The 14,146-nt window shown below is 32.1% G+C and overlaps 1 protein-coding gene across 1 annotated transcript in view; it reads right to left on the bottom strand.

Annotated features, from left to right (window-relative positions):
• LOC129241431 (cell death protein hid) overlaps positions 1-7,932 on the bottom strand; it is a 78,224-nt gene extending 70,292 nt beyond the window's left edge. Inside the window, exon 1 of the mRNA XM_054877732.1 lies at positions 7,343-7,932. Coding sequence (XP_054733707.1) covers positions 7,343-7,562 — 220 coding nt within the window. The 5' untranslated portion in view covers positions 7,563-7,932. The remainder of the gene's footprint in view (positions 1-7,342) is intronic.
• Positions 7,933-14,146: the final 6,214 nt, after the last annotated feature.

The following is a 14,146-nucleotide window of genomic DNA, read 5'->3' as shown; positions in this document are numbered from 1 at the left end:
ACCGTTGCGATCCGTAACTGCTTTGTGTGTGCCACTACTAGCGGATATTTATGTGTCTCATTTGCAGTTCATATTTTTCAATTATTATTTTTTTATTATTTTCTCGTTCCCAATGCATTGTTCTATTCTGCCATTTCGGCGGTTTTGCCTTGATAAAGCCCCTATTTAACATTTTCGACAGTTGTCAGCTCTGTTGTGGCGTCCAACTATTAATACTTTCAAGTAACTTTTTAACGCATGAATAATTATAAAACGATTATTTTGCATATTTACTGATTTTCCAATGAACTTTTACGATCTATATAAAAACAGTGAATTAAGGTCACTTGGACATTTAAAAAACCAAAAGGAGAAAAATAAAGAAAAGAAAGAGATAAAACAAGATTAACAAAAAAAAAAAAAAAAAACAATTTAACGAAAAAAACATACCTCAATTGAAAAAAAAATTAAAAAAATAAATAAAATAGAAAAAAAAAAAATAAATGCAATAGAAAAAATTAAAAAGAGGCCATGCGAGGGTTGACACTAATAAATAAATTTAAAAAAATAAGAATAAATAAATAAAATCTAGTTAAGTAAAATAAAATCAAAATAAACTTAAATGAAACAAAACAAGAATAGAATAAGAGAATAAGAAAATATTTAAATGAATAAAATCAAATAAAAAAACTAAAATAAAACATAGTAATTTCACAAAATAGAAAATTAGACGAAACAAAGTAATTTTAAATAAAAAATAATAAAAATAGAAACTAAATAAAACAAAACATAAAAAAATATACAAATAAATAAAAAAATATATAAAAATTAATAAAAATATAAATGAATAAAATAAAAAAAATAATAAAGGGGAAAAAAAACTAAATGAAACAAAATAGTTTAAAAGGAAGAAAATAAAACTCAACTAAATAATTCTAAGTAAAACATAAAAAGTACAAGAAAATTATATTAATTTTAGAAATATATAAAAAAAAATAAAAAAATAAAAAAATAATAAAAATAAAAAATAAATAAAAACGAGACAAAATAAGAAAGAAAACAAAGCAAAGCTAACTAGTTTTCAATAAATGTCCTAATAAAAAAAAATGAAAATAAAAAATGAAGTTAAAAACATACAACAAAACATAATAAAAAAATGATATAAAAAAAAACAAAATGAATAAAATAAATGAACAAAAGTGTTGAAAAAAAATTAAATAAAGCACAATGAGAATGAAAATAAAAGTGAATTAAATAAATTAAAGAAAAACTAAAAACATTAAATAAATAAAAAAAAAATATATAAAAACAAATTAAAAAATTAAAACAATAAAATTAATTAAAAAAAAATTAATAAAAAATAAAATAAAAATAAATAAAACAAAATTAAATAAAATTTAACTAAAATTAAATAAAATAATTTTAAAGAAAAAATGAATAAGATAAAACTAAAATGAAATAAATAAAAAAAATGTAAAATAAAAAATTAAATAAAAATTTTCATTTAAGAATTTTTTTTTAATTAAAATCTCTGCTACTTGACTTTTTTCTAAAATTAAGTTCACTCCTATTTAAAGTTTTTTTATTTATAATCTATGGCTGAGTGTGTTTATTGCCGTGGAACTGCCATACTAAGGATTCGAAACATCATTAAAATTACTTCTAGCAACCCCGTGCAAAAGCTTAGGCTTGCGTTTGTCTCACGAGTGTTTGCAATAAATTTCCTATTTTTAGTGCTTTAAATTTTCAAAGCAATACATTGTTCTACATATATTTATATATCTAATCTTTTGGTTCATTTCTCAGCCACTTAGTTTTCCTTAAAATATTACTCATATTCACTTTTCTTATCTTCTTGTGTAACTATTGTACTATAAGCCACCGATAATAATATTGACAATAAACCACCGATCCAAATGCTTCCTTAGCTGACATTGTTCGACAGCAAATTTAACAACTCTTTACTCTTTACTTTACATTGCAGTCGTTACAATATTTACCTTTCGATTGTCGTCTACTTGGCTGTATGGCAACTACTCATAACAGCAACAACAATAAAGCTAGAAATGACTCACTGATTTGTTTACTATCGCTTGCCACCGCTTACTATTGTTCACTATATTTATTTAATTATTGACTTTATTGGTTCGCTATATTCGAGTGGTCATTGTTAATATTTCATTGTATTCATATTTGCAATACTCAAGTGTTGGGTGGGTATAAAAAATGTTGTAGTGATTAGTTGTTTCGAAGGCAAAATTCATGCACGAAAAATTTTATGTACAAATATATTTTAGTTATGCTTGTAATAAAATATGATTATTACATATATTTTTTATAATTAAAGGTAAAAGGAATAAAGGAGTAGATAAAAATGTATCACTAATTATTATTTATTCAAATTTTCAGATATGCAGCCACTTTCCTGATCGATCAGCCAACTTCAATCTTATACAAAGTGGCATCTCGGGACTGTCATGAATTCACTCTCCTGATATGAAGATAAGCTTCACCTAATTATGTATCTCGAATTCGGTCACATTTTCGTTTGAGATGGAAAATTTCCTACAGTTAGTGAACATATAATTTTAGGCACTGTATGCAAATTTGCATTTCGTTCAAAAGCGATAACAAGCAAGAGCTTGGTTACCCCAAAAGTTGGTATGCCCCAAAATCTGGCTGGGCTCATGGTGAAATGATTTTTAGAAGTGTGCTAAATAGCTGTTATTCGGCTCTCAGCGAATTTGATATAATCAGCTGATGGGCTGACGTCAGTTGGAAGGAGACTGTGTTAGTGATATACGAAATAAGTCAACCAATAACACTTCGTTGGCGTCTGAAGAACGACCGATTGGACGAGTTTGTGAATATGTGTGTGAAATGATCATGCAGAATTCGACTGCCGAATCCCCAAGTGACGTGGCAACCAAAGTTCCCTTCATCTTTCTTTTTCGCCATAGCTAAAGAGCAACCTGGTAAATGTATCATAATTGGGCAGCACCAATTATTTGCGTATGCAAGTGTGACTGATATGAGAGATACGTGATTAGGTGGTCAAATATATGTCATAAGAGGCACCTTTAGGTACCGACATTGCCCTAAAACAAGCGAAGGAGCAAGACCATACAATTACTTTGCCTTGTACGTTGATTTCTAAAAAGTTGAAGTTGCTTACAACAATTTATCAAATCAATTACAAATAGTGAAAGCTGTTAAATGAGTAAGCCACTTAACCGCATGGAGCACTTAAGTGAATAGCGCGCTTATGCGAATAACACTTAAAAGATAATATAATATTTAGATGGGGTTTAGGAAAGAAGGTAAAATTCCAGCAAAAGAGCCTATTCGACTTTAGAGAGATATGAAAATAGCAGGAAGTCACTTAACCAGATTTTGTGGCAAAGGTTTTTCGGCTTTAATTATTTTTCGTCTGTTTTTACAAAATGGCAACCAATGCAATCACTTATTAACTAGCATGAGATATATGACCATTAGGGTGGCATTTGATCATTAGAGCCCACTCTTAAGGCAACACAATTATAATTTTACAACTACCCAATTATCTGCAAAACAATTTTCCCACTAAGGCCGCTTCCTTTTCAAGCAGTATGATATATTTGCGTACCTTTTTTTTTCGAAATACAGTGATGACGTGGGAAGGGAATATACATAGCTTAATACCCTAAAAAGGTGCATGCAGCTAAGTGATACCAAATATTAATTGCATACTTTAGGGGTGATACACAATGAAAGCTATTTGGAGTTTTAGCATAGAATTCAGAGTGCAACTTTTCTTTACAGCGCAATTCAAAATCGATAAGTTGCAATATTTGCTGCATACTTTTAGGGTGCTGTTCAATATTACCTTTGGGATTAGTTTTTCAGTGATAGTTTAATTTTGAGGAAATTTTAAGCTAAGTCAAAGGTTACCAGATTGGACGTTTAATCCTTAGGTAAGTGTAGAACAAGCTTAGACTTGTCTTAGAAATCGACTTTCGGTATCCTTAGACGTACTTCATCATACTAAGGCATTCATCAGCCTAAAACTACACCTTCGTATTATTACAACCAGTATAGTACAGCACATTTTAGAAGAGCAAACCTGGATCAAAGTAATGCAATTTTCCATGTAACTTGCAATTTTCTAAATTTTTTCCAAATGCATCCACTAGATGATTTTCGAAAAAAATTTAATTAATTTTTTTTGCTTTTACTCATTTTTCGTTTACAATTAATTTCTTTTACTTTTTACACAAAAATAAAAAAAAATACTCTTCTTTATTTTCAAACAATAAAAGTCTAAAATTTAACGTAGAGACAGCAACAAAAATTTTGTGCTAGCACTTTTCAAAAATCACTTGGGCGTTTTTATCGTCAAATAAGAGTAAAAATAAATTTTTTATCGCCAGCCCTTAAATGTTTAGCTAACTTGGGAAATTCTTAATTTTTGGGGAATTTTCCTGAATCTCATATTAATTCACTCACCTCCCATCCCATTGCATTGAGTGCAATTCCTTTTACCATTTGTGTCCATTTCCCATTTGCTGCATATTCTTTGAAAAAATTTCCATAATAATTTTTTATGACAAAAAAACCCATGAATTGATTAAAATTATGAAGGGGTTGACAGCAAAATATTCAAAGAAAAATATTGTAAAAATGGGGGATACGATGTATGTATAAGAAAATCGATAAAATTGATGACACACCCTGCGAGAAATTTGCTATATACAATTTTCATATGTATATGAGTAGGTACATTTGTAAGTGTAAGAATTTGTATGCCTTGTGTGTTATGTGGTTGAACATATGTGAGTGTGTATGTATGTATGCAGGTGAAAAAGCGATAGTCATTAGGATTTGAAAGGCCATATGGCAAGAATAATATAAGAAAGTTGATGTGGGGAAATTGGACTTAAAAAATAATCGAAATTGGGGCTTAAATTAAAGAGAGTAAAAAAGAATTGAAAAAAAAAAAATTGTTTCACATACGAAGTATTTAGTTTAGAATGTTGAAAATTTTAATTGAAGAAAGTGTTTCAAAAAAGAAACGCCCAGCTCTAAGAGAGGGCTTAGGTAATACGAAGCCGGTTCAATAAGTACCCATGTTTGATGACAAGGGGCGCTCCTGAGGGAATTTGCGGCAAAACAAATTTCAGACTGATTGATAGATTATTTTGGATTTGGCAGCTATTCGAGTTAGACGAGACAGAGGCGTATTTTGAAGAGCTCGACAAATCCTATTTTATCGAGGGGTTACAAAAATGGCCGCAGCGTGGGAAAAGTGTATCTTTCTAAAAGGGGAGTATGTGGAAAAATGAAAAAAAATATTGAAAAAATGGTGTCCACATTTCTAACACGCGTACTTATCGAAAATGGGTTGTTTACAACAATATCAAGGAAAAGATTAGGTGAGCCAACTCAAACAACAACAAAAGCTTATATTCATCAAAAGAAGGTTTTGTTATCAGTTTGGTGGGATAACAAAGGAATTGTCTACTTTGAACTCCTACCACCCAACCGAACAATCAATTCTGATGTCTACATTGAACAACTAACGAAATTAATCAATGCAGTTGAAGAAAAGCGGCCCGAATTGACAAATGGGAAAGGTATTGAATTCTATCATGACAATGCAATGCCACACACATCTTTGGCCACTCGGCAAAAATTATTTGAGCTTGGTTGGGATGTTTTGCCACATTCACCATATAGTCCTGACCTTGCACTGGTCTGATTACTTTTTGTTTCGATCTTTACAAAACTCCTTGAATGGTAAACATGTCAATAATGATCATCATCATCGTCAAATCGTAAGAAATGGCAAAAAGTTGAATCGCCAATAAAAACCAGAAGTTTTATGATTGTGGGATGCTGCCTGAAAGGTGGCAAAAGGTCTTTGATCGAAATGGGCAATACATTAGAGAATAAAGTTATTTAGTTCCATTAATAAATTTTGTTTGATTTTCTAAAAAAAATCCGGAAGTACTTAGTTGCCAACCCTGATGCATTGGTGGTATACGGCAGTTGTTAGACCGATATTGCTGTATGGGGCCTTAGTATGGTGGACTGCGACAAGAAAACTGACATACTTAATGCCACTAGAAAGGATTCAACGACTCGCTGCTCTGTGCATAACAGGAGCGATGAAAACCACTCCAACGGCGGTGCTGGAAATGATACTCAGCATGCCACCTATTGACCTTATGCTTATAGCGAAATCCGCGAGGAGGTTGGTGGCTGCTGAAACTTTAGAACACCTTCTGTGCATTACTAAAAACGCGTTTAAAATGCCTGGGAGCCCCATTGTTTGAGGGTCTGGAGGACGTCTCAAAAGCGGATCTCCCAGCGCTGCTTGGATTCGCCAAAATCGTTGACATCCTACATGATGTCTACTTTAGGTATTCATAGAGGTCGGTCTCCATCTGGTATCGCTACGGACCAAAAGGTCTACGCGTGGCTTGTTGCCAACCAGGCTAACCTAACCTAACCTAGTTGCCAGCCCAATATAAAATGAAATAAAATTTTTCTATTAAAACAAACTTTATTATGTTCAATAGAAAACTTAAAAAAAGCGCTTAAAAATGCAAAATAGAATGTCAAGTGTCTCTATTTTCCAAAAACGCCTAAAAATTTATTTGGAATAACATAAGGATACATTTGTTTGTAGAATTAAAAATCCCCAAAAAAAATTAAATAACAGACTCACCAAACCGCTCACGAAAATATGCCAAATGAGTGGGTTTCTGACGTTTAAACGGTTGTTTTTTCGAATAACATGCCTTAAATAATTGGTTTCTATCAAAATGGTTAATGGTATATTTAAGTACATACATATAAGTAGAAAAAGTTATATAAATAAAAAAAAAATAAAAAAAATAAAATAAAATAAAATAAAAAATAAAATAAAAAATGCTTCATTAAAATTTCTCCGCTTTCGCAAAATCTGGGAATTCAACTTCCACTTTCATTATCCCCAACTTAAAAAAAAAATATATGCGCACATTTTTCCAATTTTTATTTTTATTTTTTAGGGTCAGCTTATTCAAATTCTTAATAGTATTTCCGATGACTGCCGAGCTCCTGTAAAGCTTCGTCAGACTCCTTAGTTTCATAAACTGGCGCAACTTCTCCTTTGATTGCGTAGTGCCGAGCAATATTGCCCTACCTTACGCGCTTAGCTGATCAATTCAAAAGGTAATTGAGTAAAATAAGATTTCTTTAATCAAAAAACCAAAAAACAGTGTTTTTGATAGCTACATAATTCCTTTAAAAAATCTTTATTATTCGTACTGTAGATTTCTAACCGCAGATAGAAAATATTTCTTTGCAAAAAATGAAAACAAAATGCGTTTCGACTTACTGTTCAACGATTGATAGACCGCCTCACAGAGGGCCATCACAATGTGCGGACTCGCCATCAACGGACTCTGCATGGGCGTTTGTGTGGCCGATGTGGTCGTATTGGGCGATTGTGATGTCGATGAGGCAGCGCTGCCGCTGCCTCCGCTGCCATGACTGCCACTCGATGAGGATGCAGAGTCATCGGCGCCCGCCTCGGGCATATAAAAGACAACAGCCATGGTTTTGTTTTTGTGATTTACTTTTTATTTTTATTTCTATTTCTTTTTATTTGTTGTTGTTTTTTTGTTTGTTTTTTTGCTACTTGCTGAGTTTTTTGTTGTGGTTGTCTTTTTATTTTATTTTGTTTTTGATGTTGTTTGAAGTTTTTTTTCGCCTCACTCGTTTGTTGCGGTTGTTGTTGTTGTTAATGCTGCTCTTAATGTTCGAGTACGCGCACACACCTGCTGCACGCGCTATTAGGCGTTGTTGCTGCGCAGCAGTGGGTGGTGATATTCTTGGGGGGTCGCACACGAATGTTCTTGCACACAACAGATTTGAGCATGCAAAATGTCACTCTGAAAATGTGCTTGTTCTTTTTCTTGTTTGTGATTTGATTTTGCTCACTTCTCCTGGTTTTTATTTAATTTTCCAGTTTTAAGAATTTTAATTTTTTTTTTTGTTGAATTATAAATTAATTTTTTGTTTAGTTTAGTTGTTTAGTTTGCAAAACAATTAATTTGCACTTTTTCTAATTCTCCTGTGTCAATCGCAACAATTTCCAGCAACTTTCGCGCTTTATGGCAAATGTTCGTAAATATTGCGCGCAGTTGTGAAATTCTTTCCCTCGTCAAATTTGAATTCAAAAAGTTGTTAGTTCCTGTGGGATTAATGATGTTTTATTATATTTAGTGCTCAAATTGCAAGCAAAGCTATTGGAAAATAATATTTGCTGTGTAAATTTTGAAATTTTAATTTGTGAACAAAATAAATGAAAAATTCACGCGTTCTAAAAAAAATTTAAGAGAATTGTTGATATTTTGCTTTTTGAAATTGAATTCGAAAATTTCAAATAAAACACGTTAAGAGCTTTAACTTTTTTGTGGAATTTGATGTTAACTCTTCTGAAATATTATAAAAATAAGCAAGGTTAAGTGAAATTAAAAATATTTTTTTCAAATTTTTTGAAATATTTTTTTGAATTTTCATTATAATTATTATTCTTAAAATTTATTACTTCATTATTTTTAAAATTTTATATAATTCTTAATTTTAAATTTTTTTTACGTTTTTCAATTTTTTAAATTAAAATTTTTTTTTCCATTTTTTTTTTTTAATTTTTAAAATTAAAAATATTTTTTTCTAATTTTTTGTAACTTGTACTTCATTATTTTTAGATTTTTCATAATTCTTTATTTTAAAATTTTTTTAATTTTTTGAATTAAATTTTTTTTTGCATTTTTAAAATTTAATTTTTTTTGTCATTTTTGAAATTTAATTTTTTTTTCATTTTAAAATAATTTTTTTTTTTCATTTTTAAAATTTGAAATTTTAAAAAATTTTTTTGTTATATTTATTATTTTTTTATGGTTATATATTTTTTTATTTTGTTGAATTTTTAATCAGTTTAAAAAAAATTACAAGCCAGCTATCAGTATTTTTATTTTTTCTGTAGATTAAAATCGAGTTTTTTCCGAGAACGGGAAATAAAAGACCCAATTTTTTTGTGTTCTTTCTGTTATTCAAAATATCAAATCTAATTTTTCAATAATAATATTTGCTACGGTTTATTTAGTCAAGCAAAATTGAATTTTTATTAAAAAAAAAAATTTTTTAATTAAATTCATTTATTTTCTATTAAAAAATTAAAAATTTAAATTTAAAAAATTTTTTAAAACTTAATATTTTAAGTATTCATTGCGTTTCGAGAAAAATATTAGTTTTTCAATAAAGTGGCAAAAACACTTTGTGTGTTATTTTGTTTTTGTTAATGTAATTTTATTACGAAATTATTAAATATTTAGTTTTTTAGTATTTTATTTTATATAAATAAATACTTAATTAGTTTAATTTGCATTTTTTTTTTGTAATAAATTAATGGATTTGATTTAAATTTTTTGTCGTTTTCATTTAGTTTTACAGAAATATTAGGGGAAATATTTAAATTTCAATGACTGTTTTTAGCAAATATTTAAGGCTTTGTTGCAGAATTCTTAAGTACGCAAAAAAGTTTATCAAAAAAGAACAAACAATTTAGAAATCTGCTAGCATCGAATTCAGTGCGTGTTTTGCAAAAATTTTATTCCGAAAATTGTTCTTATTGTAAATAAATAAAAAAAGTCTCTTTGTTTTGAAAATTTGTTCACCCCTTTATCGAATGCTTTGCACCAAAACAATTCAGTGCCACGGTTTATCTCTTCAGTTGGTGTGGTAAAAATTAAAAAAAAGATGTGTATAAAAAAAGCCAAATACAATTAATTGACTTCTGATGTAGAAAACATTTTTTTTTATTTTTTCGAAACCTATTGGTCCGAATTTTCTTTATTTATTTTTTTAAAGCATCATTTTATTTAAAAAAAAAATACTGTCTGACTTTCAGGTTCTTATATATTAAATATCATTCTTTTTCATTCTTCTTTATAAAAAAAAATTTACTCTTTGTTTCTGATTTATTAAAATGTAAAAAATTTTACATACTTTTGGCTATTTTAAAAATAAAAATATTACTGCATTGATTTTGCCAAAAAAATTTCACGATTGTTATAAATTAATGAGAGTTAAAAAAATTTTAATTTTTAAGATATTTTACATTTGCCAAAAATGTGCCAATTTATATTTATACTTCCAGTATTTTTTTTAATAATAAATTACTTTTTTAATCATTTTTTAGTGCGTTTGTTTTTAAAGTTTTTTCGTCTAAATATTTTTGGAGGGGCTTGTGGCTCTTAACTACAACGCAATTTTGCGTTTGCGTACACTCAAAAGTTATGGAAATATTAACTTTCCGAAACTTTTTTTTACTAATAAATGCAAAAAGAAGTAGTTGCTCGTTTTTATTTTTTTGTGTCGATTTTTTTTAATTTCTGCACATTATTTTTTTATATTTTAATTGTAGTTGGTCTTTTGCATTCATTTGTTTGCTCTTTAGTCTCGTTTGTTTATCAACAAACTTTATTATTTTTGAAATTTAATTAAAGACTTACAATTCATATCACTTTTTAAAATTTCTTCACACTATTAACAATTTTTATATGCGTAAAATATACAAAGTTGCTATTTTTCGCACGCAAAAAGTTTTTGTTTTCTTTTTATTACACTTACGATATGCTTTGTTTACAATTTTTTCGCAATTTATGCAATTCGAAAAAATTTCGAAAAAATCAAAAATTTATTTTTTGCAATTTTTTATACTTGTTTCTTTTTTTTAATTAACTAGAAGCACTTAAAACGTTGTTAAATGGTTTTTCGCTTGTTTTTATTGTTGTTGTTATGTTCTTTATTTTTTGGCACTGTTCAGTTCTTGCGTGTTGGCGAATCTCGCAAATAAACACACACACACATACACGCGCGCACGTATGCACTCTATTGGGGTTTGGCGTTGCGATGTTGTTGTGTTGGCGCTTTGGCGTACAGCACAGTGTTCACAAAAAAGTGTTAAAGTGTTAACCACCAACCAACAAACACGTCTTACTCGCTTCGTTGTTTCCAATCAACTGTGCCTGCCATTACAGCCGGCGCGCAGTGTAGGTTCTGCCACCTCCTCTTGACGGCAGCGACAACGTCGATGACTACTACTCAGCGAAACACGACGTACAACACAGAATCAGCACCAGCAACGGCAGCAGCCGCCGCTACTCACACCGACGCACAGTTAGAACGCTTGAAAATGCCAGCTAGTCAGTCAAAAGCAGGCAGTCAGTGAGCCAGCTCAATCTACACCAACGACGCAACAACAACAGCAACAACCAGAGCAACAATGAGCGAGCACACGAATAACCGGAGTCAGTGCAACGACAAATACATAAATATACAGAAGTGGAGACACCAGCCGCTGCAGCCACAGAACGATAGCACAATCATAATGCAGAGAGTATCAACAACAGCAGGGAGCCAAGCGCACAACAACAATGCATGACGATTTAAAAAAGCAAAAAGCAAAAATAAAAAAATGAATAAAGAATAAAAGAAAATATAGAAAAACCGTAGAGCAGAAAAAAAGGAAACAAAATCGTGTTAAAAGCAGCAAAATCAAAAGAGTCAGCGGCAGAACTGCAGTTGCATGCAACGATAATATAAAAAGGAAGCATTAAAGGCAACACTAACAACATTGGCAGCAGCAGCAGCAGCAGCAGCAACCGCGACAATTAGAAACCAGAACAGCAGCTCACATATATGTATGTATATATGTACGTATATGTGTGGTAGTTACACACACCTACGAACAGGTAGGCCGTTAACGCATATGCAGAAAGCCCAGAAATATACACAAAAAAAGCAGTTAAACATACGCACATATGAGTTGCGTTTGCATGCAACTGAGGAAAATGCAGAATCAAACAAGTAAATGCAATCCTATAATACACACACACGCATACCTAAGTAAATGGCTACACATGCGTATGCACACACACTTTAGAAGTCATCAGCTAGGAGAGCCACTCAGCAGCAATCAACCAAAATACCTGCTGTTCACGGCGCACTGAGATTATTTCGAAGACCTGCTGCTGCTAATCCCAGCGGACAGAAGAGGAGGCACTACACACATACATAAATATATGCACGCATTTGTAGCTGTGGTACATAGTAGTTTAATATATTCGCGCTCTTGTATAGCTTAGGCTCTCTTCTTACTTAAGTCGCTCATGCCCAGAAGATCATGCAGATTCTGAGTGGAAAAGAGAGCAATAGTGGAGAGCAGAAGAAGTGAAGTTGTCTTATGAGAACAAGTAAAGAGTATTTTGCTGATATCTAAAATCAAATCTTAAGCGCAATAAGCGAGATAATAGAGGCCGACCTAATTGGTGGATCTTTAAAGAGTATATAAGGAGGATTCTCTGTCTTGCTGCTCAGTTGTGGAGATTGAAAAGTTCGATCTTGAAATTTCACAATCTCTGCTTGCTGGTCAAAAGAACAACTTCATCGGCGGCGGATAGTTTTCAGCAGCGACAAAATTGCAAGCGAATTAGTACATAAGATATCCCTGAGCTGTTTATTCTGTTTACGTCACACTTAGGAAATGCCATCCGAACCAAATAAGTTGAAATTCAATGCATCTGCGAAATTAACTGAATTCCAGTACACGGAAACACGTTCTTTCGAGCTGAATAAGGAAAATTTGAGGCCGACGTTGACACATGACCATGGCAGATTTACAGGCTGGGCCTGTTATGGACTGCTGCTACCGGCTGATTTGCATTTATTGAAAAGACAGCTGCGTGGCAAAGATCAGTGATCGACATCCGGGTAAAAATTTGGCCGCAAGTGCAAAAACAAAGATGTGATCCTGATAGAGATCTGGTTTAATTTATGATACGTTCTACTCGTTTTTCTTTTCGTTGCTAGTTTGGTAGTACAGCCTTTTGTAATTGGTAGCACCGTTAAATGAATGTATGCAGAAACATTAAGTCATATGAAGTAAATTAAAAACAGCGGGTCGGAAAAGGAATACATTCGCGGTAAGGCATGCCTGACGTAAGAGGCGACTAAAATCCGGCCGGAGCGGAAGGGGCCCGGCTTAAAAGGTCTCTTATACCCTGAGAATCTTCAGCGGCAGCGCTGTAAAGCTCATCAGGATCGAGACCAGTAAGGTCCTTATTATGATATACATACTAGAAAAACTATACGGATTAAACGGTCTAAGGGCTGCTGAAAGTAATATTCTATCCCCTCAGTATAGGAGGGTAATACCTGCCGAAATGGCTGATAGGCTAATGCTACAATCGCTATGTCACCATTAAGTTGGTGATACAGGCTCAGTTAGGACAACTCCTCACTACTGTCTGATTCTGGCTCTGAACGCAAGCTCCCATAAGGATTCGTGTCAAGCCTCGCATGGCCTCTCTGCATTTCCATAGATAACCACGGGAATTACCTTTAAGACAACTGTACATCGTGCGGAGATAGCGGCTTGAAGGGGAGAACCATGAAATGAAACATGGAACAAAAACAATAACAACAAAATTTAAACAAAGAAAGCTCTCCGAATTCTCCGTATAAAAAAGCGTGTAATAAGGAGATGGAACGCTACTCTAAGGTAATGCGAAAGCGGTTCCAGAGTGGACGACGGTTCCCAACGAGGGAGAGTTTTTTATCCCACGGCCATATCATTACTGCGACGGCTACTTTGATAATGCATTAGGCACTCGCTACAGCTATATTCCCCAAACATTTGCAAAAGAACTCAAAATTGATAACATTTCAGTTGATTAGCTTTGGAATATAACAACCATTGCCCATTTTAATTCGTTTCCATTTGAACGATGACTGGACGAAGTTACATGGGCAGTGATTGCATTGATTTTTTCTTACATCACCAACACAATTTCAGTTGTATGGTAAACAAACCGCTGTCATAATCCCGGTTACGTCAGCAAATCCACTGATTTCTTACAAATCGCTGAGAGTCGGTTAACGGTCTGATGTGCGCCACAGCTCTGCATTACGTACGTCGTGTTATGCGCAGCCTCGTATTCTCTCAACCTCGTGAGTTTCGGCGCTTATTGAACTATAGACTAGTTACTGGTGTTAGATTAGTCACTAGTGTCAGACTAGTCCCTAGCTGCAGAAGGCATATACGGGTGTAGTTAACCACATGAACACAACTTCC

The sequence above is a fragment of the Anastrepha obliqua genome, chromosome 3 (genome assembly GCF_027943255.1).
Source record: "Anastrepha obliqua isolate idAnaObli1 chromosome 3, idAnaObli1_1.0, whole genome shotgun sequence".
In the NCBI taxonomy this organism is placed as follows: domain Eukaryota; kingdom Metazoa; phylum Arthropoda; class Insecta; order Diptera; family Tephritidae; genus Anastrepha; species Anastrepha obliqua.
Note: the sequence above shows the minus strand (reverse complement) of the source record. Positions and strands in the feature narration are given on the sequence as shown.